The sequence below is a fragment of the Oncorhynchus nerka genome, linkage group LG22 (assembly GCF_034236695.1).
Source record: "Oncorhynchus nerka isolate Pitt River linkage group LG22, Oner_Uvic_2.0, whole genome shotgun sequence".
Lineage (NCBI taxonomy): Eukaryota > Metazoa > Chordata > Actinopteri > Salmoniformes > Salmonidae > Oncorhynchus > Oncorhynchus nerka.
Window position 1 is genome coordinate 67,875,132 of NC_088417.1, and position 27,919 is coordinate 67,903,050.

The 27,919-nt window shown below is 43.9% G+C and overlaps 1 protein-coding gene across 1 annotated transcript in view; it reads left to right on the plus strand.

Annotated features, from left to right (window-relative positions):
* Positions 1-27,919, plus strand: part of cltca (clathrin, heavy chain a (Hc)) — a 59,104-nt gene that overhangs the window by 11,064 nt on the left and 20,121 nt on the right. The window contains exons 2-14 of the mRNA XM_029627708.2: positions 4,635-4,842; positions 8,649-8,917; positions 9,086-9,247; positions 9,496-9,609; positions 11,409-11,582; positions 21,134-21,331; positions 21,672-21,872; positions 22,253-22,405; positions 22,740-22,862; positions 23,947-24,084; positions 24,212-24,376; positions 24,604-24,784; positions 26,334-26,497. Of these exons, the coding sequence (XP_029483568.1) occupies positions 4,635-4,842; positions 8,649-8,917; positions 9,086-9,247; positions 9,496-9,609; positions 11,409-11,582; positions 21,134-21,331; positions 21,672-21,872; positions 22,253-22,405; positions 22,740-22,862; positions 23,947-24,084; positions 24,212-24,376; positions 24,604-24,784; positions 26,334-26,497 (2,250 nt within the window). The remainder of the gene's footprint in view (positions 1-4,634; positions 4,843-8,648; positions 8,918-9,085; positions 9,248-9,495; positions 9,610-11,408; positions 11,583-21,133; positions 21,332-21,671; positions 21,873-22,252; positions 22,406-22,739; positions 22,863-23,946; positions 24,085-24,211; positions 24,377-24,603; positions 24,785-26,333; positions 26,498-27,919) is intronic.

The following is a 27,919-nucleotide window of genomic DNA, read 5'->3' on the forward strand; positions in this document are numbered from 1 at the left end:
CAGCTGCAACAGGAGGAAAAAATGTTACACCTGGCTCAGTGACGTTTTAAAATGTTGCATGTCATATAGATCTCTTGCAATTTTTGATTTTGCAAATGTGAATTTGATTAATCCTATATCCGAGCCACTAAAAACGGGTGCGTTTCAAACACATCCTAGTCCTGTCATCACACTGGTTTTATGAATGGAATCTCTTAAAGATTGTCCTTGAATCTGTTGAAGAATTGTGGTAGTATGTGTTTTGTTCTGGGTTTGGGTAAAGTGACGGTTATCTCTAGGGAGATGGTAGCCTTTGTTGTAGTGTGTGTGTGTGTGTGCGTTTGGCTGGCTGGCTGATGTTACCCACAGTGAACAGACAGGCCGTTCTAAATGTGACCATGTCTTTACTGAGGGATGAATCGTGTTTGGCTAGGGGCTGCAGGTCTCCATTGTCTACTGTTCAATTCACTTGGTGATCGTTACTGCTTTAGCACTTCCTACGCTGTGTTCCCTACCACCGACAAATAGCACCGAGATCAAGGGTTCCCTCCAGCCAATGAGAGATGGTTAGACCCAAGATGCAGTGATGTCATCAGGGCGATAGTAAATTGAACTCTAAACTGGAATGTACAGGAACTGATGTGCAACTTTCTATAATAGAATTTCTACCATACATTTAGATGGGTATCTATCTCCTTTTTTTGTCCCTTCTGTTATAATGATAAAGGAGAGTTCCCTCTTCACCCTGACCATTCTCTTTAACATGTCATTCCCATAACAGGCTCTTAAATTACTTTTACCAAAGGTTATGGCTATACTGACCAGATGCATGTCTCTCCGCCCTAACAATGGGAGTCGTTGTCCACACAGTGGCAAGGCTGGCTATCTAGCGCCCGCCTATCCCTTTTCTTTGGATTGGTGGATACATCTCATTATTGTAATCCTTTTTTGTGAATATTCGATGAGTTTTGTTGACGTCAACCGCCTGTATTCATTAGAGATGAGGCTAGTAGCATAGCATGCCATGAATATGCAGAGCCATCTTGAAGCCGACTCCAATATAGATTTTTATTGAAGTTGCCAGGATCTCACGTCCTACTTATATCAGTACACTTGTAACAACATAAGCACTACAAAACTTATGTTAGATCAAATAAACCACACGTAGCAAATAAGCCATACGTGTTTTTGAGGTTGACCAAATTAGACACTCATTAACCTCCATTTTAAAACACCTTGCTTGGTGTTGTGAAACAATGAAAAAACGCCACATGTTGGAGGGAGATTTTCTGCCAAGTTGTGCCTCTGTCTTCCTCTCTGCTTTTACACAACTTTTGAGTCTACTTCCATGACTTTTGTCTTGTGTGTAGGGTAGATGGGTAATTGAAAAGGCAGAACTGAGGCTACACGAGTGAAAGAATTCGGTGCCTGCCTGGTGTGGTTGTGGAGTGTGACTTACCATTGATGAAGGTTCAGGTCCTGGATTTGTTATACCACATTTCCAGGAAGGGCTCATGTTAGCTTATTAGCAGTGGTCTAGGCCAGGGGTGGGGTATTGACCCATGTGCTTTCTTTTCTTTGCTATACCCTCAGGCCTGATTCAGTCAAAACCGGTATCTCTGTTACCTGGATATTTCAACAACAAATTAACATTTTACCTGTGCACAGTGTGCAGCAAGAGAGCATGTTTGAACTGTTTCAGATTGTCAGACCGAGGCCACATTGTTTTGTTCAGTAGGCAACATTAATCCGATCAAGATGTTTTAAATCCAAAAATGGAATGTATTTTTACCATTAACCCTTAAACCTGGCTACTGATTTTGATTTGAGTAGGCTCGGTCTCCATGCTTGTGCTTTGTGTACACTCCAGGGCATTAGCTAGGGGAAGTCCAGTGGTAAAATACCTGGAATTACTGGTCTCCCATTTGCTTTGTGGGGAGGCATAAAATTATTTGCTTACAATTTAGGAATGTATGTATGTTTGGTCTTTTGTTTAATAAAGATGTATTTTAAGAAAAGAATGAAGCTGTCATCTGATATTATGTGAAAAAAGAAATGTCTTTGAATAGTTGTTGTGAGCCATGGGGGTTTGTGCCATACAGCTGTGTACAGAACAGTTCTGAATCAGAGATGTGTACTGCTTGGCGTAACAATTATATAACGCCTCCCCCTGACCCTCTCTCTGTCAGATTCTATTCCTGTCAGTTACCATAGCCGCTGCAGGCGCTGTGGCACCTCCAGCCCTGTATTTCTGTGTGTCTTGATGGAGAGCTCCCTGTTTTTCTCCATTCACTTTAAATTCGACTCCCCTCAATGTCTTATGTTTTATTTTTTTAACCTTTTAGTTAACTGGGCAAGTCAGTTAAGAACATATTTACAACACCGGCCAAATTCCCTAACTCGGACGACGCTGGGCCAATTGGACGGGACCCTGGATCACAGCCAGTTGTGAAACAGCCCAGGATCGAACCCGGGTTTGTAGTGAAGCCTCTAGCACTGTGATGCAGTGACTTAGACCGCTGCGCCACTCATGATATCAAAGCAAAGTTGGTTTTGGCTGCCTTTCAAGTCTGAGGAGCTTGATGGATGGATGGATAGGGGCAGAGGGAGAATCCTCCATTTAATAGCCCTGGAGGGAGAAGGAGCTCCGTGGCCCTCAGAATCAATGAGCCTCAACCTAGACATATACCTGCAGGTTGTAGACTATTACTTCCCTGTCAGAATCACAAACTGACACATATGCCTTGCAGCCCCAGTTCAATGTACACTCCCACATTACTACACAAGTAGTATGAGGTGAGAAAGACATGCTCAACTTGTCCTCAGAAATAAAGGGTCACCAAATGTGACGGTGAATAGTGATAGATCAATGCTAGATAGGCCCATGGGCACAGTATGCCACTTCACCCGCTGCTACCCTGCAGATGGCCGGTTGTTGCTGTGTCAGGGTTTCTATGAGTCAGTGTGAGTATGTTGTGTAGGTGTTATGCCTGGCAGACACAGGGTGACAGAGTGGTGCCTGCGAGGCAGCTTGTGTAATGTTGTTGATCTGGCCTCCCGCAGGTCTTTGTTATTGGAACACGAGTTGACTCCTTGTTTTCCTTCTCATACAGGCTGATAGTCTCTGTATGCCATGTTGTCAGCAGTGAGTTCAACAACAGATCAGAGCAGGACTTGCTACTCAACTCAAGCTATACCTGGCCTTGAGAGCACCTATGTTCCTCTGCAGGAGCTATCTGGACCAGCTTTTCAAAGAGCCTCAGGAATGGGGTGTGTTGGCATCACAATGTCTCGTCATCATCAGACATGCATGTTTGGCTGGCACACCTAAAATGTACAGCACATGATTACACGTTGGAGTTCTAATTGGTGTTGTCAGACCATTACTATGAGCTGAGCCAAATTTAGTATGAGATTGTGAACTGGACTTTGGAGTCCACATTGAATAAGGGCCCAGACGTTTTGCAACAGAGTTACTTAGTGGTGAAATGCTGCCAAATGAAACGTTGGCCAAGGATCACTCCCCCTTCCCTACTCCAGTCCTAGAGACCATGCAGCTCTGCTCTGATCGTCTCTGTTGGGGTGCTGCTGCTCAATGTCATCACCAGTCACAACAGCACCACCACCACACCTCTTTTAAGTACTGTGTGCTGCTGACCTGATGTTAAATCCCTGGCGTAACACTTGTTTAGCCACCAAGGCCATTCATTCATCCCATGTGCTGCTACTGCAGATAACCACACGACCTGTAGATACTGTTGTAAAAGCTTATTACCATCAAGTGAACTAAGTTGCAACGTGTGGAAGAGTGAAGACCCTTTGATTATTCTCCAAGTATTCCTGAATAGTCTTCTGTCTGAGTATGCCCCTTCCCCATGTTCTTTTCCCACTTCATAGCCAGTCAGCCAGCACCAATTGACAGTGGAGTCCGATGAAAATGTTGATGTTTGTAGAAAAGCAGTGTGCCTGTGTGAGAGAGGCTGTCTTGCTATTGATTGGCTCATTATTATAACAGTACGTTCGGAAAGTATTGACACCTTGAATTTTTCTACATTGCATTACTTTACAGCCCTAGATTAATACATTTTAGTATGTCTATGCACAATACCCTATAATGACCAATCCTGTCTTGTAGCTCTACGGATAATTCCTTCAACCTCATGGCTTGGTTTTTCAATTGATATGTACGGTCAACTGTTGGACCTTTTTTATTTGTGTGTGTCTTTTCAAACCATGTCCAGTCAATTGTATTTACCACAAGTTGTACCACAAGGATGATCAATGGAAACAGGATGCACCTGAGCTCAATTTTGACACTCAGAGCAAAGGGTCTGAATACTTATGTAAACAAGGTATTTCTGTTTTTTTTTTTTTTTTTTTATACATTTGTCATATATTCTAAACCTGTTTTCGCTTTGTAATTAGTGTTTTGTGTGTAGAAGAATGAGGATTTTTTAAAATGATTTCATCAATTTTAAAATAAGGCTGTAACGTAACAATGTGGATAATTGAATGGGTCTGAACGCACAGTGTTCACATGCACACACTCAAGGTACCCCTGTCATTCCAGCTGGTGTTTTTTGTTTGTTCTTCCTATTACTCAGGTAATTGATAGCTGAAAAGCTCCTAATGTTGTCCCCCCCCCCCCCTCCTAGCTCCAAAACTTGGGGATCAACCCGGCCAACATCGGGTTCAGCACCCTGACGATGGAGTCTGATAAGTTCATCTGTATCCGAGAGAAGGTGGGCGAGCAAGCGCAGGTGGTGATCATAGACATGGCCGACCCCAACACGCCCATCCGCAGGCCTATCTCTGCAGACAGCGCCATCATGAACCCCGCCTCCAAAGTCATCGCACTTAAAGGTAAGCCAGTCGACTGACAGTCTGAATTTCATTAAGCCTTCATTTAACCAGGATACAATCCCTGGGAAACAATAGGATTTGTCAAGTTATCTGATGTATAACAGAACTACCGTTTTGTACACTTTTATTGATGCAGTACAGACACATTTAACCCTTAATGGGCCTGCCTTCATGATTCAGTTTTGACATGTTTGTTATGTAGCCAGCAGATTTCTGTCAACAACCAATGTCCATTCAGTGTTGAAGTAAACATCTGTCTATGTCCACATACATACAGCTATTTCTATTTAGTTTTGTAAAGTATATTTGATTGTCCCAGACATTAGTCTTACTGACCTATGACCCAACAGTCGTGTAAGTCTTGTTCAGCAGCCATAATTGCTTTGTCTGTTTTGTTTGTTATGTTATGTTTTGTTTTTGTTTCTCTGTTTGTTCTTTTTTTTTTTTTTTTTTTTTTTTTACTGCTTTCTTATGTGTATGCAGACGGTGAGTTAAAATTTCAGTACAACAGAGTTGTGGAAGTTTTAAATCCTGTTTTTAAATCCTCATTCAAACATCCTTAAGACTTAGTTCAAGTCCACACTATGTTCACTAGAAACACTTGCACACACTCATTCACTCTAGTCTCTCCTTTCACATTAGACATATCATCACCATGTTATCATCCAGCTTGGGACTGACTCTCACTGTTCCAGTCCCCTTTTACTCTATTCCAAACCCTGTCTATGCACACAGATGGACATAATTGTGAAAATACAGTGGCAGGACACATGGTTTCATACATGCTATATTTGGTGCACCTATGTTTAAGTTATTATCTAACTATTAGGCCAATCTAAACAGGATTTATCTTTCACAACCTTCTAGCTTGAATGTTGGCATTACATCAATATTGTTTCTTAGATGTACCAATGATTTAGTATCTGTTTGGGGTGGAAATATTGTGGGTTGACACAAATTTGTTGCTTGCCATTTCGATTCCCTCCCCAGTTCCTGTGTTTGAATCTGTTGTCCAAACCCTTGGGATTCAATGGGGTTCACTACCTGTGTCATAAGAGCTGTGTAAGAGGTTAGGTTATGTATTATCCTGAAACGAGACCACATAAGTTGTGGGTAAAGCAGTAAGTAGACGTAAGCTAGGTTACTCATGATGTAATCTGATTATTTTATTGAGAGATTTAGAATTCCTTCATAGCTAGCTATGTAGATCCGTGCTCCTCCCTCTGTTAGAGGCAGTGAACAGGGCCTGGGTGATGATAGTGATTTTAAATCAATGTTTTGTATTCTGATGGTAGCTCTGCTCAGATTTAGATGTTGCATGTCCAGTGAGTCTTCCTCTGGTATTCTATCCTATCAGATGATGGTGTGGATATAGCAAGTGTACATTTCAGGCCAGAAGGAGTATGGAGATGATGAATAGGGCCCCTTGACAAGTTAGAATGGCCCAGAGGGCTGAAAAATCAGATTAGCCACCAATTGATTGGTCGTTAACGTTAAATAGCCTTTGATTGGTTTAAACCAGTAGATTTATTAAGAGTCATGCTCCTCCCTGTGGGTCCAACACTGCCCCTCTCCACCCCCATCCCTACTGCCAATCCTAATGTAATTTATACCACTTAAACAAACCTAGATTGGAAATATTTCCTGGGATTCCCTTCAGACAGACCGACAGACCCCATCTATGTGACCGTAGTGCTCGGTGTGTCCTCCTAGCTTCCCGTCTCTTCTTCTTTGTATCGTGACCCTGCGTTTTCCCTGACTGCCTGGTTTCAGCAACCAGTAATATATCTGAAAGGCAAATTTTCTAGCTAGTGAGTGAATGAAGGACTATTTCTGAAATAGCACAGTACCTAAGGGCCAGTCATCAACTTGGAGTTTAACATTTTTTTTTATACCTTTTGAGGGTAGGATGGCTGTGTCAATACACAATGTTTGGAGGAGGGACTCATTATTAGTCTGTGGCTACAGCCAATAGGCCTACATACGCATTTCAGGAGTAGCTATAGTCAACAATTACCTTAGTATTACTGTTATATGAATTCTTGTCTTAACCTGCAATTTAGTTTTGGAGCCCCCTCTTCATTCACAAACATATGACCAAAGGACACAAGTTGAGTGGCAAATGTGAGAAAAGGGACTTCCAGCGCCTAAGATAGTAAAAACACTCATATGCTGTAAAATGCCATTAAATGATCATCTCATTTGAAGCAGAAAGCGGTTGTGAGATTATACTGGATTAGCAGGCATGACTTTTTCCATTATTTGGCATCTCATTCGCAATCATTTGTGTTGTACTGTAGGACGGAATTACAGGTTGTATTACTATGTAGTGGGAAACGCAGGGCCGTGGTCTTCTAGCTTAGTAGCATAGCTGTCTCTATCTAACTTCTCTTCTTCCTCTTCCCTAATCTGCCCTCCCTCTTTACCACCGTGCTAAATCTATCATGTGATGGTTTAGTGACCCTGGGGGATGGGAGAAGCAGAATATGCACCATGCAGATTCTCAATGCACCTCCAATTGTTTAATCTGGTCTAATCAAAACTCACTTTCTTCATTTGGTTCACACTTTTAAATGGGGCTGCCGATGCTGTAATTGGTGCACTGCAAACTATAGTCTGTGTGATGTTTATGATTATGAAGCCATGGCTTTGGTATCAAAAACTGATAACACAGCAAATAATTATTTTGCAACTTTTGGAAATGAATTGCAATTTGCTTTCGATAAAATGAACAGGGAATACAATAATTAATGCTTCTTAATAAAGCTAACTGACTTCACCCAAAACTAATCAAACAAAACACAGGTGAGTAACCTTTTCTAACCTATCCATCATTGATACACTGAGTACACCAAACATTAGGGACACCTTCCTAATATTGAGTTGACCCCCACTCCCCCGTACCGTTTTCCCTTAGAACGGCCTCAATTCGTCAGGGCATGGACTCTACAAGTTGTTGAAAGCATTCCACAGGGATGCTGGCACATGTTGACTCTAATGCTTCCCACAGTTGTCAAGTTGGCTGGATGTCCTTGATACACACAGGAAACCCAGCAGCGTTGCAGTTCTTGACACAAATCGGTGCGCCTGGCACCTACTATACCCCGTTCCAAGGCACTTTGTCCTGCCCATTCACCCTCTGGATGGCACACATCCACAATCCATCTCTATTGTCTAGGCTTAAAAATCATTCTTTAACCTGCCTCCTCCCCTTCATCTACACTGATTTGAAGTAAGGGATCATAGCTTTAATCTGGATTCACCTGGTCAGTCTGTCATGGAAAGAGCAGATGTTCTTAATGTTTTCTATACTCAGTGTATATAAACAAAGTAAAATAACATCTAATAACGTACAACGGTACAGGCTTAATCAATATTGAAAACCTCTTTTCATTGACTTTTTTATAAGGGCGTCCTTTTACAGTAAGTCCCCAACCACACTGTCAACATACCTTTCCCTCTAATACTATCGAAGTATTAGTCCTCTTCCTGTTTTATCTTATAATTGACCTGGATGCTGATATGTAACATTTTAGTGGTCTGTGTTTCATTTCTTTGCTTAATCTCTCTGACTGCTGTGTCATGATTGTCCTTCTTGCCTGATGCTCTCTTTGGGCCATAACTACCATTTCGAGCTTGACTCTCATTACTCAAGTGAAATTTGGCGTTTACTTTACCTTTCCCTCAGTCTGACGTGTGTGTTTGTGGCACTCTGACCTGTGTGTGTGTTTGCCGACTTCTCAGAGTAGCCATAACGGGTTGTTCTCCCATTCGATGCCTCTCTCTGCTCCCTCTGCCCCTCTCAGCCGCCAAAACCCTTCAGATCTTTAACATTGAGATGAAGAGCAAGATGAAGGCCCACACCATGACCGACGACGTCACCTTCTGGAAGTGGATCTCCCTCAACACAGTGGCACTTGTGACTGACAATGCCGTCTACCATTGGAGCATGGAGGGGGACTCCCAGCCAATCAAAGTATTTGACCGGCACTCCAGCCTGGCGGGCTGTCAAATCATCAACTACCGCACTGATGCCAAGCAGAAGTGGCTGCTGCTCATCGGCATCTCCGCACAGGTTACTGTCTTAGGCACGCACACAAACACACATTAACTCAATGACAGTGAATATATCTAATCACACACACATACATAGCTGTGCACTATCAAACTCAACTAATTGCTGTAGCAGAGAATGCCATTACCTTTTAATGAACATAAAGAGCACGTGTTTTCTCTGTTGCAGCAAAACCGTGTGGTGGGCGCCATGCAGTTGTACTCTGTGGACAGAAAGGTGTCACAGCCCATCGAGGGCCACGCTGCCGGCTTCGCCCAGTTCAAAATGGAGGGCAACACAGAGGAGTCCACACTGTTCTGCTTTGCTGTGAGAGGACAGGCCGGAGGAAAGGTAGGCCAAAGGACCTGGGTACTGAGGTTAGGGGGTGATATTGGGGTTGGTTGGTGGAGATGTTTTAAAAAAAATTCTCGACAATACTCAGCTGGCAAAGCTGGTTGAAATGACATAATTATAACCAGATTACAACAGGTTAAATTCTAGCTGTGTTTATGTCATTGCAGCCAGTTTTTCCCGCTGGCTAAGCACGTCATTGTAGACTGTAAATGACATTATTCTCTAATGGTTCCTCTCTATTGTAGTTGCACATCATTGAGGTGGGCACCCCACCCACAGGGAACCAGCCTTTTCCAAAGAAAGCAGTGGACGTGTTCTTCCCTCCAGAGGCTCAGAATGACTTCCCTGTGGCCATGCAGGTACATAATAGCAATCAATGTACTATACTTATCACTCTAAGACCAGCTGTACTGCACTGGCGTGGTTATGGATCTGTCATAATTGCATGCTGGGAAGGCTAATGTGAAAAGAAAAGTAGTATTGTTCGTGTTGGCAAAGTAATGTGAGAAGGGTATTAGTGTTAGCCAATGGAAACCTAGTAGGTAGCTGTGGACTGTACTTAACACTGATAGCCACTGTTGACCAAGGACACCCTGACATTGTAGCACAGCACATAGTGTCTTTGTTACTGCCTGAATTCAAAATGGATTGCATTCATTTGTTTCTCACCCATCTACACACAATACTCCATAATGACAGTGATTTTTAATTTTTCTGGTGTTGAAAATGTTGATTTATTGCTGTACAGAAATTGAATTTGCGTAAGTATTCAATACATCTTAGAATCACTTTTGGCAGGGATTACAGCTGTGAGTCTTAATGGGTAAGTCTCAAAGAGCTTTCCACACCTAGATTGTACATTATTTAACCATTTATTTTCAAAATTCTTCCAGCTCTGTCAAATTGTTTGTTGATCATTGCTAGAGAACCAATTTCAGGACTTGCCATAGATTTTCAAGCAGATTTAAGTCAAAACTGTCGCTCGGCCACTCAGGAACATTCACTGTCTTCTTGGTAAGCATTTTTTTATTGTGAAAAACTCACCAGTCCTTAACGAATACAAGCATACCCGTAATATGGTGCAGCCACCACTATGCTTGAAAATATGGAGAGTGGTACTCTGTATTGGATTTGCCCCAAACATAACACATTACCCCAAACATAACACATTACAACACTTTGTATTCAGGACAAAAAGTGTATTGCTTTGCCATGTTTTTAGCTGGATTACTTTAGTGCCTTGTTGCAAACAGAATGCCGGTTTTGGAATATTTGTATTCTGTACAGGCTTCCTTTCCCCCCCACTCTGTCAATTAGGTTAGTATTGTGGAGTAACTACAATGTTGTTGATCCAGCCTCAGTTTTCTCATCACAGCCATTAAACTCTGTTTGAAAGTCACCTTTGGCCTCATGGTGATATCTCTGAGTTCCTTCCTCTCCGGCAAATGAGTTAGGAAGGACGCCTGTAACTTTGTAGTGACTGGGTATATTGATAGACCATCTGAAGTGTGATGAATAAATAAACCATGCTTAAAGGGATATTATAAACAAAATGTTTTTTACCCATTGGTAGCCTTTGCGAGGCATTGGAAAACCTTTCTGGTCTTTGTGGTTGGATCTGTGTTTGAAATTTACTGCTCAACTGCGTGACTTTACGAGTATCTGTATGTATCGGGAACAGAGATGAGGTAGTCATTCAAAAATCATGTTCAACACTATTATTGCATACAGAGCCAATTCAACTTATTATGTGACTTGTTAAGCACGTTTTTACTCCTGAACTTATATAGGCTTGCTATAACAAGGGGGTTGAATACAAGACATTTCAGCTTTTCATTGTTAATTAATTTGTAAAATGTCAAAAAATATAATTCCACATTATGGGGTATTGTGTTTAGGCCAGTGACAAACAAACCTGAATTTAATCCATTTTATAAATGCAGGCTTTAACACAACAAATTAGTAAAAGTCGAGGGGTGTGAATATTTTCTGAAGGCACTGTAGTAGGGGAGAGCGCTGAAGATTAGCACAGGAATGTATTAGCACCGGAAGAGTAGAGCTCTACAATCGTAGAGAATACTCTGCTTTTACATATGTTACACTTTACATGTTTTGCGCCTCTATGCATTTATTTTTAAATCTGACTTTTTCCTCTCAGATAAGCTCCAAGCAGGATGTGGTGTTCCTCATCACCAAATATGGCTACATCCACCTGTACGACCTGGAGACTGGCACCTGCATCTACATGAACAGGATCAGCGGGGAGACCATCTTTGTCACGGCCCCACACGAAGCCACCGCTGGGATCATCGGGGTCAACAGGAAAGGACAGGTACAGATACCACCCCTCTACCGCTCCCACCCTCCTTTACCATCTTCCTCGATCACCACGTTCTTGGAAAGACAGAAATAACACATGACTTGGTTTTATTTTTATTTTTTTCTTGACACTCACAGCATTTTCCAGTGTAAAGAGAACTCTCATCACCACAAATGTGTTGATTATTTTACACGCCCTCTTTTGTATGTAACAATTTGTAGTGCACACTACATTATAATCCATTCAGCTAGATGAATCTAGTTGTCTTCCTAGCATTGTAACTATTGATGTGCTCCAATGTAAACCAGCCTCGTGTCCCTCATTACTATACCACCGCTGGTTCAATACTGCTCTCTTTTCCATACATTATACAGCGCCTTTCGGGACACCAGAGGAGGAGAAGGCTGGGTCTAGAATACATACAGCAGCACCCTATATAATACCCCCCACCACCACCACATCTAAGACCCAATAAGGCAATCATTAATAATCCCACCTTCTTTCATATCCAACCAAGTTTTCAATGGTAAGCAGCACAGGGAGGTGGATAGATGATGAGAACTGGAGTTGAGCGAACGGCCTGTCGTCTCTGTTGTCAGAGGACTCCATCTAAGCAAGGAGGTGTCCGTTCGTTATAAATAATCAAAGGTGTAGAGTTTCACAGGTGATCCAGAGAGATCCAACACACACACACCCCTCCACTGTGAAGGCATTAGAGCAGGATAACAGCATCCACCTAACTGATGAATAATGTTCCAGCCAGGCACTCAGTCAGACCTGCATTGCTGGAGCCGAGCACACAGGGAGCTCCTATAGAGCAGTGAGCAGAGACACTGGCTGGGGCTCCTAGAGCAGTGAGCAGAACACACGACCACATGCATTATTGAGTGGAGGAGGGGAAACTGATCTGAGACTCACTCAGTCAGACCTGCATTGCTGGAGCTTCGAGCACACAGAGCTAGACACTGGCTGGGGCTCCTATAGAGCAGTGAGCAGAGACACTGGCTGGGGCTCCTATAGAGCAGTGAGCAGAGACACTGGCTGGGGCTCCTATAGAGCAGTGAGCAGAGACACTGGCCGGGGCTCCTATAGAGCAGTGAGCAGAGACACTGGCCGGGGCTCCCATAGAGCAGAGACACTGGCCGGGGCTGGCCGGGGCCCGAGCAGTGAGCAGAGACACTGGCTGGGGCTCCCAGTGAGCAGAGACACTGGCTGAGGGACACTGGCCGGGGCTCCCGTAGAGCAGTGAGCAGAGACACTGGCCGGGGCTCCCGTAGAGCAGAGACACTGGCCGGGGCTCCTATAGAGCAGTGAGCAGAGACACTGGCTGGGGACACTGGCCGGGGCTCTATAGAGCAGAGACACTGGCTGGGGCTGGCCGGGGCCCGTGAGAGCAGAGACACTGGCAGAGCAGAGACACTGGCTGGGGACACTGGCCGGGGCCCGTAGAGAGCAGAGACACTGGCTGGGGCTCCCGTAGAGCAGAGACACTGGCTGGGGCTCCCGTAGAGCAGAGACACTGGCTGGGGCTCCCGTAGAGCAGAGACACTGGCTGGGGCTCCCGTAGAGCAGAGACACTGGCTGGGGCTCCCGTAGAGCAGAGACACTGGCTGGGGCTCCCGTAGAGCAGAGACACTGGCCGGGGCTCCCGTAGAGCAGAGACACTGGCTGGGGCTCCCGTAGAGCAGTGAGCAGAGGTACTGGCGGTAGTTTGTATGATAATGGCATAGAGACACTCTGGCTGGGGATCCAGTACAGTTTTTCCCCTTTATGCATTTAAATCAACGCCACTGCAAAAATATATATATATTTATTTATTTATTTATTTGTTGTTGTAATGTAGATGTAGATGTATGCCCTGCCCCCGCTAACTTTGCCACTGCTGCTGAAAAAGATTATAGGAGAAACTCTGTAGTAAGACAGGTATAATAGTAGGCCACTGTCTGTCTGGTTGGTTGGGGGACAGCTTCCACTTGACTAGGTCCAAGGTAAATGAATGGCAGTGGAAATATTTAGGCCTCATCCTATCCTCCTGTCAGTGGAACGTTTGATGGGTATAGTAATTCTCTTCCCTTTAGTGGCTGAAGATGGAGCCTAGCTTGCTGGAGTTGGAATGCGAGGGCACAGTCGTCATGTGTGGTTTGATTGCTCATGAGTTGGAATTATTTGAAATAGCTTGCCTTGGTAGTAGGGATGCCTGCTGGCGTAGCAGGTCCTACAGTGGTTGTCTTCTCCATCACTAAGTCCCACACAGAGAGCTGTGGGGTTGGGCTTGCCTCTCCTCTTCCCCCTGTGTGTGTGTCAGGGGGAAGAGCTGTGGGGTTGGGCTCGCCTATGCTCTTCCCCCTTGTGTGTGTCAGGGGGAAGAACCAGGGTTCAAGTTGCTGTGTCTGCAACCAGGCACAGGAACACAGTTACAGGCACTGACTGGCCATTAGATGGAGGAATCTCTGCAAAAATAGCTACAGCACAGAGCTGGCCTGCAGTAATTAGGGAGAGAAAAGAGGTGGAGTGAGGGGGAGAGAAAAAGAGAGGGTAATGTGATTAACTGTCAGAACCAGTTGATAATGTCACTGCTCTCTGTAGCCACTAAGGTTTGACTCACTGCTCATCTCTATACATACCCCTCCACACACACACTAGGGTTTAATATTTTTTTACAAATGTTCCATCCCGAGAATAAATCGCTTTTCCGGGTAACCTGGTATTTCCCGCCAACACCGGAAGTGTTGTTCAAAAGCATTATCTGGCATATAAATAGGCCTTTGTTTGGATTTGATTAGAGCTTTGATCCAAGATTCAAGCCTGAGCCAGATAAGCCAGACATTAAATACATTGAATGAGCCCAAGCCCAAAGCATTGTGTGGTTATCCAATAAATATGATGTAGGCTACTGTACATTACTCATGACAGAAAAACACAAAAGCCCATGGATGTAGCTAGCTATATGCTCTCTTGGGTAAATAAATGAAACTAGCTCCAGTAGACTAGTCTTTTTGAGTGTGAACTGTGTTACTGTTATTGTGTTATATTGATTGGAATTACGCACATCAAATCAAAGCTTATTTGTCACATGTGCCGAATACAACTGTAGACCTTACAGTGAAATGCTTACTTACAGGCTTTAACCAATAGTGCAAAAAATGTATTAGGTGAACAATAGGTGGGTAAAGAAATAAAACAACAGTAAGAAGACAGGCTATAAAAGTAGCTAGGCTACATACAGACACCGGTTAGTCAGGCTGATTGAAGTAGTATGTACATGTAGATATGGTTAAAGTGACTATGCATATATGATAAACAGAGTAGCAGCACCGTAAGAAAAGAGGTTGGGGGGGAACACAATGCAAATAGTCTGGGTATCCATTTGATTAACTTTTCAGGAGTCTTATGGCTTGGGGGTAAAAACTTTTGAGAAGCCACTTTGTCTTAGACTTGGCACTCCGGTACCGCTTGCTATGCGGTAGTAGAGAGAACAGTCTATGACTGGGGTGGCTGGGGTCTTTGACAATTTTTAGGGCCTTCCTCTGACACCGCCTGGTGTAGAGGTCCTGGATGGCAGGCAGCTTTGCCCCAGTGATGTCCTGGGCCGTACGCACTACCCTCTGTAGTGCCTTGTGGTCAGAGGCCGAGCAATTGCTGTACCAGGCAGTGATGCAACCGGTCAGGATGCTCTCGATGTTGCAGTTGTAGAACCTTTTGAGGATCTCAGGACCTATGCCAAATCTTTTTAGTTTCCTGAGTGCCCTCTTCATGACTGTCTTGGTGCGTTTGGACCATTCTAGTTTGTTGTTGATGTGGACACCAAGGAACCTGACGCTCTCAACCTGCTCCACTACAGCCCCGTCGATGAGAATGGGGGCGTACTCAGTCCTCCTTTTCCTGTCGTCGACAATCATCTCCTTAATCTTGGTTACGTTGAGGGACAGGTTGTTATTCTGGCACCACCTGGCCAGGTCTCTGACCTCCTCCCTATAGGCTGTCTCGTCATTGTCAGTGATCAGGCCTACCGCTGTTGTGTCGTCTGCAAACTTAATGATAGTGTTGGAGTCGTGCCTGGCCATGCAGTTGTTGGTGAACAGGGAGTACAGGAGGGTGCTGAGAACGCACCCCAGGGGAGCTCCAGTGTTGAGGATCAGTGTGGCCGATTGGTTGATCCCTACCACCACCGCCTGGGGGCGGCCCATCGAAGTCCAGGATCCAGTTGCAGAGGGAGGTGTTTAGTCCCAGGATCCTTAGCTTAGTTATGAGCTTTGATGGTACTATGGTATTGAACACTGAGCTGTAGTCAATGAATAGCATTCTCACTTAGGTGTTCTGCTTTTGTCCAGGTGGGAAAGGGCAGTGTGGAGTGCAATAGAGATTGCATCATCTGTGGATCTGTTTGGGCGGTATGCAAATTGTGCAGATGTTTCCTGTAATCCATGGCTTCTCGTTGTGGTATGTATGTGCAGTCACTGTGGGGACACGTCCTGGTAATCCGTCTGGCCCCGCAGCCTTGTGAATGCTGACATGTTTAAAGGTCTTACTCACGTCGGCTACGGAGATCGTGATCACACAGTCGTCCGGAACAGCTGATGCTCTCATGCATGCCTCAGTGTTGCTTGCCTTGAAGCGAGCATAGAAGTGATTTAGCTCGTCTGGTAGGCTCGTGTCACTGGGCAGCTCGTGGCTGTGCTTCCCTTTGTAGTCTGTAATAGTTTCCAAGCCCTGCCACATAAGATGAGCATTGGAGCCGGTGTAGTATGATTCAATCTTAGTCCTGTATTGATGCTTTGCCTGTTTGATGGTTTGTCGCAGGGCATAGCAGGATTTCTTGTAAGCTTCCGGGTTAGAGTCCCGCACCTTAAAAGCGGCAGCTCTACACTTTAGCTCAGTGCAGATGTTTCCTGTAATCCATGGCTTCTGGTTGTGGTATGCACGTGCAGTCACTGGGGACTGCACGTGTAAGTGTCCTCGATGCACTTATTGATAAAGCCTGTGACTGAACTGATGTGGTGTACTCCTCAATGTCATTGGAAGAATCCCGGAACATGTTCCAGTCCTGTAGTTTAGTATCTGCTTCATCTGACCCCCTATTTTTAGACTGAGTCACTGGTGCTTCCTGCTTTAATTTTTGCTTGTAAGCAGGAATCAGGAGGATAGAGTTGTGGTCGAATTTACCAAATGGAGGGCGAGCTTTGTACGAGTCTGTGTGTGGAGTACAGGTGATCTAGATTTTTTTTCCCCTCAGGTTGCACATTTAACATGTTTATGGAAATTTGGTAGATCTGAGTTAAGTTTCCCTGCATTATTGTTTCCGGCCACTAGGAGCGCCGCCTCTGGGTGAGTTGTTTCCTGTTTGCTTATTTCCTTATACAGCTGACTGAGTGCGGTCTTAGTGCCGGCAGCTTTCTGTGGTGGTAAATAAACAGCCATGAAAAGTATAGTTGAAAACTCTCTAGGCAAGTAGTGTGGCCTGCAATTTATCACAATACACTCTACTTCAGGCGAGCAAAATCTAGAGACTTCCTTCGATTCCGTGAACCAGCTGTTGTTTACAAATATGCACAGACTTACCGGAGTGCACTGTTCTATCTTGCCGGTGCAGCGTATAACCCGCTAGCTAAGTATCCATGTCATCATTCAACCACGATTCCGTGAAACATAGGATATTACAGTTTTTGATGTCCCGTTGGTAGGATATTCGTGATTGTACCTCGTCTAGTTTATTGTCCAATGATTGCACGTTGGCGAGTAGTATGGACGGTAACGGCCACTCGCCTTTTCCGGGTCCTGACCATGCATCCGGCTCTTTGTCCTCTACCTGCGTCGTTTCCTCTTGCAAATAACGGAGATGTTGGCCCTGTCGGGTGTTTAGAGAATGTGTGTCTTGCTTGTTGAAGAAAACCATCTTTGTCTAATCCGAGGTGAGTGATCGCTGTCCTGATATCCAGAACCTCTTTTTTTGCCCGTAAGATACGGTTGCAGAAACATTATGTACAAAATAAGTTACAAATAACATGAAAAACCCCACATAATAGCACAATTGGTTGGGCGCCCGTAGAACTGCTGCCATTTCTTCCGGCGCCATGCTAAAGCAGAGATAGAACATGTGATTCTAGTGCAAAGCATTAGGCTAGTGAATTAGATTTTGATTTCATAATATAATGGGGCCTATTTGTATAATTGGTTGGCTGACGACATATCTTTCATAATATTTCCCCTAATGTTATAGCCTACCTTCTTTCTATTGTAGCTTCATTCCTTCCTCGCTTTCAACAGTTAAATTAAATGTTTCATTGTCCATATCTTCATCGTTCTAATGACATGGTTGAATAATATAGGACAAGAATTAGATACAGAAGGCTTTCACTTCTCTTAATGAAGATTGAATAGTTATGGGTCTGAATAAATAACTGCTTTAGCCTACTGCCATCGCGCGTTTGCTCTTTCAAACTATCCGTGAGTTCTATTGGCTGCTGTATTTAACGTTCAGCAATTCTGCTTTTAATAATTTATTGGTATAAGAAATGCTAAAAAAAAAAAAAAACATACCCAGCAAAGCTATTCTAGTCTAGCTTTTCCTACATGGGACTTGAAGAGCTATGGAGCGTTTTTTTAAGGGGAGCACAAGTGCGTGCCATGCTTACGTATTGCATAAGTGACAAGGCTGTCAAATGGAAGCTTATTATGCATAACCTATTATTAATTAGCTAAATGTAAGGCTAATACGACATTGGATTTATTACCTGAAAGGGGTAGGCTAGAACATATCTCATTCTTGAACAGGATGGTCTATTTTAGATGCAATTTGAATTGAGTTGATGGTGAGAAGAGTAGTGAATTAGAGGCGCATTTGGTCTTTATTACTGTAGCATAGACTATGCTGCAGCAAATGCATGCCTACCTGTCACAAGAAAAAAGTTACCATTATGAGTTGATAGGTCTACATGCGTTGAACTGCGCTCCATACAGATACAAATGCACCTTATGGAACAGCAGGGACTGTGAAGCAACACAAACATACACACTATACACACATGGATTTTGTTATTGATATGTGGTAGAGGCTATTTTAAATAGATTCTTACTTTGCTAAATTATATTACACAGCTTTTTGTTTTTTATATCTTCCATAATAACCACATGTAGCCCATTACCAGCTGAGTGTACATAGAGATAATCAAGTGGTGGAAAAATACCCAATTGTCATACTTGGGTAAAAGTAAAGATTGCTTAATAGAAAATGACTCCAAGTGAAAGTCATCCAGTAAAATTCTAAAAGTATTTGGTTTTAAATATAGTTAAGTATTAAAAGTAAGTATCAAATTCCATATTGAGCAAAATAAAAATGATAGCCAGGTGCACAGTCACGTTATTTACATACAAGCATTTGTGTTTAGTGAATCCTCCAGATCAGAGTCAGTAGAGATGACCAGGGAAGTTTTCTTGATAAGTGTGTGAATTAGGCCATTTTCCTTTCCTGCTAAGCATTCAAAATGTAACAAGTACTTTTAGTTGTCAGCGAAAATGGTGAAGGACATTTTATTTAGGGATGTGGTGAAGTAAAAGTTGTCAAATCCAGATACCCCAAAAAACTACTTAAGTAATACTTTAAAGTATTTTTACTTGAGTACTTTACACCACTGATAATTAAACATAGGCCCTCATTAACCCCAAGTCCAACCCCCACTTTCCCCGTTTGACCTCGCTGACTTTCCTCTCCCACCTGATTGCTTGCTCGTCCTCCAGAGTTTAAAAAGAAGAAAAAAACGTAAATAATCTGGCTAGCTGGTACTTAACTGGGTTGGTGGAGGAAAAGTACATAGAGCGAACAAACCAATGGTTAGCTAGTGCCGTCTCTCCAGCAGAAAGCGAACACCTCTCACTCTTCATCCTTTCCACACATGGCTGTGTCCTTTGTTTACTTGTGACGCTGTGGATGGGATTGCCTTACACACTGTTACAGATCTCTGGCTCTGGCCTACCATCTACCGTCCTGTCTGTTAGGAACCTGACCTGGAGCATATGCTGGTGTCTTTACATGTCCTTCAATGGGAACCATGTACAAGAACAGACGCCATTGTAGCTGGATAGTAGATACACCCCCCTGTCAACAAGTAGGTCAATAAACACTATTGAGATGAAGAGAAAAGGATCAATAGAGCAATGTTTTGTTATTGATTTAGTTTAAACTGAAATATCATTTTCTGTCAGCCCCATATACAATAAGCCCCATGTACATGTAGCCCCTTACACTCATACCGGTAGGCAGGTTGAAAATGGCTGATTTGGGCACTGATAAGCGCCTAAATTGTAACACAAGGGGGCTGTACAATAACACACTATACATGATGTCAGAGCTCAGGGTCTCCATGGGTTTTGACTGACAGCCGTTCTGAACTTGAGTCCCTCGCTCAACATTTTTTGTCTTAGTGAGGGAAATGCATTAAGTTAAGAGGACTATGTATTTTGAAAGCTGATACATTGAGGATTATAATAAATACCACTTTGTTGTCATACAAGCAAGCCAAACACCTGTCAGTCCATATCTGCACTTCACATTTCCATATCAATAAACTCATGTCATATACAGTGTCAACGTTTATGATCAGTGTTTGACTTAGTTACAAGATGACTTGTAGTTATACCCTGGGTTGTCCTGAACAGAATGAGCCTATGTTTGTTGTATTGTGAAGAAAATTTGTATTGACTTGATTTATAATGGATCGTTGGATTGCGTAACAACAACAACAGTAATTGTGTAAAGGGGGCATGCAGGGCTGTGTTCCAAACAACTACAGGTGTGCTTGCTCTTGTTCCCCAATGGCACAGCTAGGAGAGCTCAGAAAAACACATTATTACTTAGGAACTGTGCACACTTTGCAGAGGTGTGTGGACACTTGGAGACACCAGTTAGTCCTCTCACTCTAACCCATATTTGTTTGTCTTATGTTGCACTTACCCCACATTTTCCTAGAATATTAGTATAGTGTTTTCAGGTATTTTCAGGTTTCGTTATAAAAAATGCGTAGAAGTACATTAAATGTAAAATGCACAAATCAAGTGTAATGTTTGGATTCAGTCTTGTCTGAACTTTTGTCATCCCCTTTATAAATTTCCCATAATCTCAAAACTGTTCCCTTTTATTTATTGCTACCATGTGTATGCTTTCCATATTTCAATTTAGCCCTATCCATACAGGCCAATTGCCACTAGTGGGAAGGTTTATAAAAAAAAGTTATTTTATTGAAAATCCAAAACATATAATATACTTGCAGTGAAGCCTTTCAACAACTACTAAAGAGGAAACAAGAAAAAGACAGAAGAAAACAGCAAACAACAATGCAAACAGTCCTACTAGTGGGAAGGTTTTTTTTCTTATTTTTTGCTGCCCCATGACCCCCCCCCAACAAAATAAAAAGAAGCCTTTTGGGTTTTCTTGGGACATGGCCAATTCAACAAGGTTATCGTTTCTTGTCATCGAACCCAGTCTTAAACGACTACCCAGTGGGGCCAAGAACCAACTATTGGGTCCTATGTTTATGTTCAAACTCATCTCTCACCGATGTCCTCTCCAGGTCCTGTCGGTGTGTGTGGAGGAGGAGAATATCATCCCCTACATTACCAATGTGCTCCAGAACCCAGACCTGGCCCTGCGCATGGCTGTCCGTAACAATCTAGCTGGGGCCGAGGAGCTGTTTGCACGCAAGTTCAACAACCTGTTTGCTGGGGGAAACTACTCTGAGGCTGCCAAGGTGGCTGCCAACGCACCAAAGGTAACTTGTATAGAAACCGTACAGGGTCTTGCTACAGGGGATGTCTGATCACATCGCTGTGATTTAATGGAAGGTAACTTACTGATGTCCATATCCTGTTACATTAATACACTATCAAAGTGATTTAGAAGTTAACTTGATCACGAGAGACTTTGGATATGCAAATGCAAACGATGAATAGTTTGTCTCCAGCATGTATGTGTTGCTATGTATAATATGTTGCTAGCAAAACCCTCTCACAGCCATGCATCAGCAGTATCGCTCTGTGTGTATATAAACTGCAGCAGACCCGCTCCACCCATGTCTTGTTTTTCCGTCTCCTCTCTGCTCTCTCCTCCAGGGTATCCTGCGTACTCCAGACACCATCCGTAAGTTCCAGAGTGTGCCAGCCCAGCCGGGCCAGACCTCTCCCCTGCTGCAGTACTTTGGCATCCTGCTGGACCAGGGCCAGCTCAACAAGTTTGAGTCCCTGGAGCTGTGCAGGCCCGTCCTACAGCAGGGGCGCAAGCAGCTGCTGGAGAAGTGGCTCAAAGAGGACAAGGTGTGTCTGTGTCTCCGAGAAAGGGGGGAGAGATGGTTATCTGACTTCCTGTAGGAAGAGGCCTTTCCTGAACTGTGTGTGTTTGTCCATGTTTATCTCCCCAGTCATCTGGGTTGTTTGTCCTTTCTTTGACGTGAGGCAATCAGTTTGCTATGCTGAGCATTTGAAGAGGTTCAAATATATATTTTTTTCCCCCTCCAGAGAGTGCTGGGGAATATGGGTGGCTCCTTAGTCGGTCTCAATGTCCCCCCCCATAGTTTTCTGCTTCACACTAATTGTGAATGTTTAATGTATTAAAAATCATTCACAACATTTATATTCCAAACATGATAAAGTATGTAGGGTACTTGTGGTGAAACTAACAGTTTGTTTCTTCTCAGCTGGAATGTTCTGAGGAGCTGGGGGACCTGGTGAAGTCAGTGGACCCCACCCTGGCTCTCTCCGTCTACCTGAGGGCCAACGTACCCAACAAGGTCATCCAGTGCTTTGCTGAGACCGGACAGTTCCCCAAGATAGTCCTGTACGCCAAGAAGGTACATTTTCACTCTGAGATGGAGCTCTGTTGATGATCTCGTTTCCTTTCCTTGGTTTGGTTTCCTAATGACACAGTTGAAGTGGATGAGCTGTATATTAGCATCCCGAGAGGGGCTTCAGAATGGGGTCGGCTTCATTGGGTCCAAATGGGGGTTGGAAGGAGGGCATTAGCTTTCATTAGCTAGATGCTTGATGTATGAATGAAAGGTATGTCATGTGACAATGAAAGAGGGTTTAAAAATAAATAAATAAATACATACTCTAAATATGTCCGTTGAGTAGGATGGTGCATTGGTAAATGTAACTACTGTCTTGCTCTTCCTGTGTCGGTAGGTGGGCTACACTCCAGACTGGATCTTCCTGCTGAGGAACGTGATGAGGATCAGTCCAGAACAGGGCCTGCAGTTCTCACAGATGCTGGTCCAGGACGAAGAGCCTCTGGCTGACATCACACAGGTTGGTGGTGGGGGTGGGGAAGAGGTAGGATGAGTGTGGGAGGGAGTGGGAGAGGGATGAGATATAGGGAGAAGATGAGAGGGAGGAAGACTGAAGGGAGAGATGAGGGAAGGCTAACCTGCTGATAACACCGCTCCCATTACGTGTGAGAGCGTTACAATGATTGTGTACATTTGTTTTGCATCTACACTGCTCGTGCGCGTCGACGAGTGTCTGCGTAGCCAGGTGCTAAAATAGAACTTGGTTCCATTTGTGTCGCTTGATGCGCTGCAAGTCCTTCCTTTCCCGTCTCATTGGTTTTTAGGAGCATATATACCCACGTGGGTAATTGAAAGATGAATTGAGGTCCACACTCCAGTCCAGTTGGTAGTGGTAATGCACCTTAAAGTTGGTTGCCAGCCGCCATATAAAGTCAGAAGGAGGAGAGATTACTAGAAACAAACTCGGTTTACCCTTTTTTCTGTATATTAATTGTCGGAGTAGAGGACATTGTGCATTTCAGGTAAAATAACAACTCAATGTTTATATTCCAGGACAAATTTTCTAGCAACAGCAAGCTAGCTAGATAAATTGCCATAAATGCTTTTCGACCTGTCCCCAAATTAATATAGTTGGTTCAGAGTTCGTTTTGATATTTAAACCTGTGTGTCCTGATCACGTCTGGTGTGGGTGGACAAAATCAAAATGCGTGCTATGGCGCACACTGATCTAGTCAGCATGTTAGGAAAGGGAGAGGTCGAGAAGTGATTTGAGAGCGGGAGAGAGGAACAGAACCTAGACTAGAGCATGCCATCTCTCTCATCCACGTCATTCACTCACCACTATTATATTCTTCCTGTCTGGGCATGGCAGGACTGTCTACTCTGAACTGTCAATGTGCTGATCAGATCTGGGTCAAATACATTGGTCAAAATTAGGATGCACTTGATTTAGTTTGACTGGTACAATGGAACCAATTAAATACTCCCAAAGTGCAATCTCAAAGCTAAATCAAGAGTTTCAAATACTCATAATTGTAAGTAGTGTATTTCTGTGTCTTCTGTTGACAGTTATGTTGTTACTCTCGTGTCCCCTGTCTGTTCAGATCGTGGATGTGTTCATGGAGTATAACCTGATCCAGCAGTGTACCTCATTCCTATTGGACGCCCTGAAGAACAACAGGCCATCTGAGGGGCCGCTGCAGACACGCCTACTGGAGATGAACCTCATGCACGCCCCACAGGTACACACCCTACCCCCTTACATTTAGATGAGGATATGATAGTCAAATATCCGGTGGCCCTCAAAACGAACAGACCATTATTGACATTCACACTTCCAAACTGTTCCATGCATATCCTTCTCTGTAGGTTGCTGATGCTATCCTGGGCAACCAGATGTTCACCAACTACGACCGTGCCCACATAGCCCAACTGTGTGAGAAGGCTGGCCTGCTGCAGAGGGCTCTGGAGCACTACACCGACCTATACGACATCAAGCGGGCCGTGGTGCACACACACTTGCTCAACCCAGAGGTATGACAGCTAGCATGTGTCAGCTAGTGTAAAAAAAATAACAATGTCACATTTAGTTTCAATTAACACAGCTAGATGAATGTGACTGTCGTGTACTTCCTCATGACACTATCTAACTCTGACCCTACTCTCTTCTCTCATGCCCCCCCCCTTGCATCTCCTCCCTTTGCCCCCCCCTCACTTTCTCGATTTCTCTGTCTGTCTCTTCCCTCTCTCCCTCCCCTTAGTGGCTGGTGAATTTCTTTGGCTCCCTCTCAGTGGAGGACTCTCTAGAGTGCCTGAGGGCCATGTTGTCTGCCAACATCCGTCAGAACCTGCAGATTTGTGTCCAGGTGGCCTCCAAGTACCACGAGCAGCTCTCCACCAACTCCCTCACTGAGCTCTTCGAGTCCTTCAAGAGCTTTGAGGGTGAGACATACAGCCACGCACACTATTTTACACTTCCCTTCCTTGGACAGGGTTCGAGACTGTGACCATAACACTTGCATTTGCGACCCTTTAACTTAGCAGTGCGACACCATTTTTTTTGTTATTGGTCTCTAAATATGTAGCTGGTCACTTTAGTTTTTGGTTCACAATTTGCTTTTATTTTATTGTCTCGGTATTGAAAAAGTCTTTGTTGAATCCTGGCAATGCACAATTCAGTCATCATGCGCTGTTTGAATGAACGTTTTTGAAGGTTTCCCAAAAAACCTTCCTAATTAAATGTTGACTGCAAAGTAGGCCTACCTGACACGATGATATCATGATGATTTGTAACAATCGCTGGGCATTTGTTTTGCATACACTGCCATCACATGTAGCCTACACTACATTTGACAGTACAAAAACACAGCTAGCCAAACACAGCAGTCTCTTGCTAGGTGTGCAATTGAATTAAAGGGGAACTACACCCTTCACATTTTTTAAATAATTAGTATTCCAAGACCTCAGAGTTGGTCTACTGATGTGGTTTAAGCATTGTAGATTTAGAACGTCAAAAAAATTGTTTATATAAATAGAGTGATTTTGAGTGAGAACCTGAACTCGGAAACAGGGAAAAACTAACCCCGGAAAAATGTAATTTACCAAAAGATGAAACTGATTTTAAAGGGCCCAACAACTGTAGACTGGCAAATGTACCTGAATGTCAAGCCCTGTAAGGGAATGCTAATTTAAAAGGTGGTTTGTCATTATTAGCCTGGTTCTGTATGGAATACAGGCACATTATGAGAGACAGGTCAGATCAAAAATTGGTGCGACTAAGTCGTGCTGGTGCCATCAACTGGGAAACGTTGGTAGCACCAGTGACGGCAGTGGAACAAGTTAGTCTAGAACCCTGTGGATCACTCTTCCAGCTATATGCCCAAGTAGGCCAGAGGCAGCAGGATTGTTGATCGACTCAATAGAATGGCCTGGAGGGGTGGACACTGGGACTGGGCTGGGCCTTCTTAAACTCAGGGTGGACTAGAGACGAGGTGGCCAGTCATAATGGAGCTACAGCTTAATAAACTAAGTGAGAGCCACTGTTTTCAATTGTCCAAAACAAACATGGTGGAAAGTGTTAGGGAATGCCATTTGTCAAAATCACAAAGTTTAAATGGACTCTCTTCCCTATCTTTATCAGCTAATTCTGACTGTTTGGTATTATATCCTGAAATGTGATGTACATTAATCAAACAAGGGGCGATGAGATGGTGACAGTAGTCGTCTGCTCCGGTCTCTTGGGGGGGCAGTTGCAGCCCTCTCGTAATCGCTGTTCTATTTTCCCAGCAAAATGTATACTATTGAACACGCTTATTGTGTTCTTCATATTTCTCATGGTTTCTTTCTAGTATTACATTGTTATTGATTATTGCATGGTTGGTTTTCGAGTTTGCAAGAAGTGCATGTGACATTAAAAGATGTCCTGACGTGACTGACATGGTCTCTGGTACTGTATTTCCTCCTGACTGACATTGTCTCCATGGTGTCCCAGGTCTGTTCTACTTCCTGGGTTCCATCGTTAACTTCAGCCAGGATGCAGAGGTCCACTTCAAGTACATCCAGGCTGCCTGCAAGACGGGACAGATCAAAGAGGTGGAGAGGATCTGCAGAGAGAGCAACTGCTACGACCCAGAACGAGTCAAGAACTTCCTCAAGGTAGAATATGGAGTCTGGGGGGAGAAGGTATCTAGAGGGAGGTGAAATGTAACTGGCTGAAGATGTACTGTACTCTCCCTTTTCGTTTTTGCTTTCACGCTTTCAATTTTCTTTCATTGGTAAGAAGTAATGCCGGTTATTATCTCTTGTGCTTTTCTGTTGTCTATGGAATGCGAGGATATATACCAGATACATCTATCCCCAAGTGCAGGACTCCCTTACTATTTTATCTTCACTCCACACTGGACTTCTGGAGATACAGGATTAAACCTGGGATATGTATTATGATTATGACACAACCAGCTGCTGTACTAGGTCTGGGCAATATGGCCTAAAAATCAAATCTCTTTAAAAAAAAAAAAACTTAACATATATGGGAGAGTCACGATATATACACTACATGGCCAAAAGTATGTGGACAGCTGCTTGTTGAACATCTTATTAAAAATCATGGGCATTAATATGGAGTTGGTCCCCCCCTGGCTGCTATAACAACCTCTACTCTTCTGGGAAGGCTTTCCACTAGATGTTGTAACATTGCTGCGGGGACTTGCTTCCATTCAGCCACCTTACTATAAGAGCATTAGTGAGGTCGGGCACTGATGTTGGGCAATTAGGCCTGGCTCACAGTCGGCGTTCCTATTCATCCCAAAGGTGTTCGAAGGGGTTTAGGTCAGGGCTCTACAGACCATTTGTTCTTCCACACGATCTCAACAAACCATTACTGTATGGACCTTGCTTTGTGCATGGGAGCATTGTCATGCTGAAACAGGAAAGGGCCTTCCCCAAAATGTTGCTACAAAGTTGGAAGCACAGAATTGATTGTCTAGAATGTCAATGTATGAGTTAAGATTTCCCTTCACTGGAACTAAGGGGCCTAACCCTAACCATAAAAAACAATTGTTCCTCCTCCACCAAACTTTACAGTTGCCGCTGTATGCGGGCAGGTAGCTTTCTCCCGGCATCCACCAAACCCAGAATAATCCGTCGGATTTCCAGATGGTGAAGCGTGATTCATCACTCCAGAGAAAGTATTTCCACTGCTCCAGAGTTGAACGGCATTGAGCTTTACACCACTCCAGCCGATGCTTGCCATTGTGCATGGTGATCTTAGGCTTGTGTACAGTTGCTCGGCCATGGAAACTCATTTAATGAAGCTCCCGGCAAACAGTTCTTGTGCTGACGTTGCTTCCAGAGGCAGTTAGGAGGTCGGGAGTGAGTGTCGCAATCGAGGACAGACTATTTTTACGCGCTTCAGCGGTCCTGTTCTGTGAGCTTGTGTGGCCTACCACTTTACGGGCAGAGCCATTGCTGCTCCTACACATTTCCACTGCACAATAGCAGCACTTACAGTTGACTGGGGCAGAAATTTGACGAACGGACTTGTTGGGAAAATGCCATCCTATGAAGGTGCCACGTTGA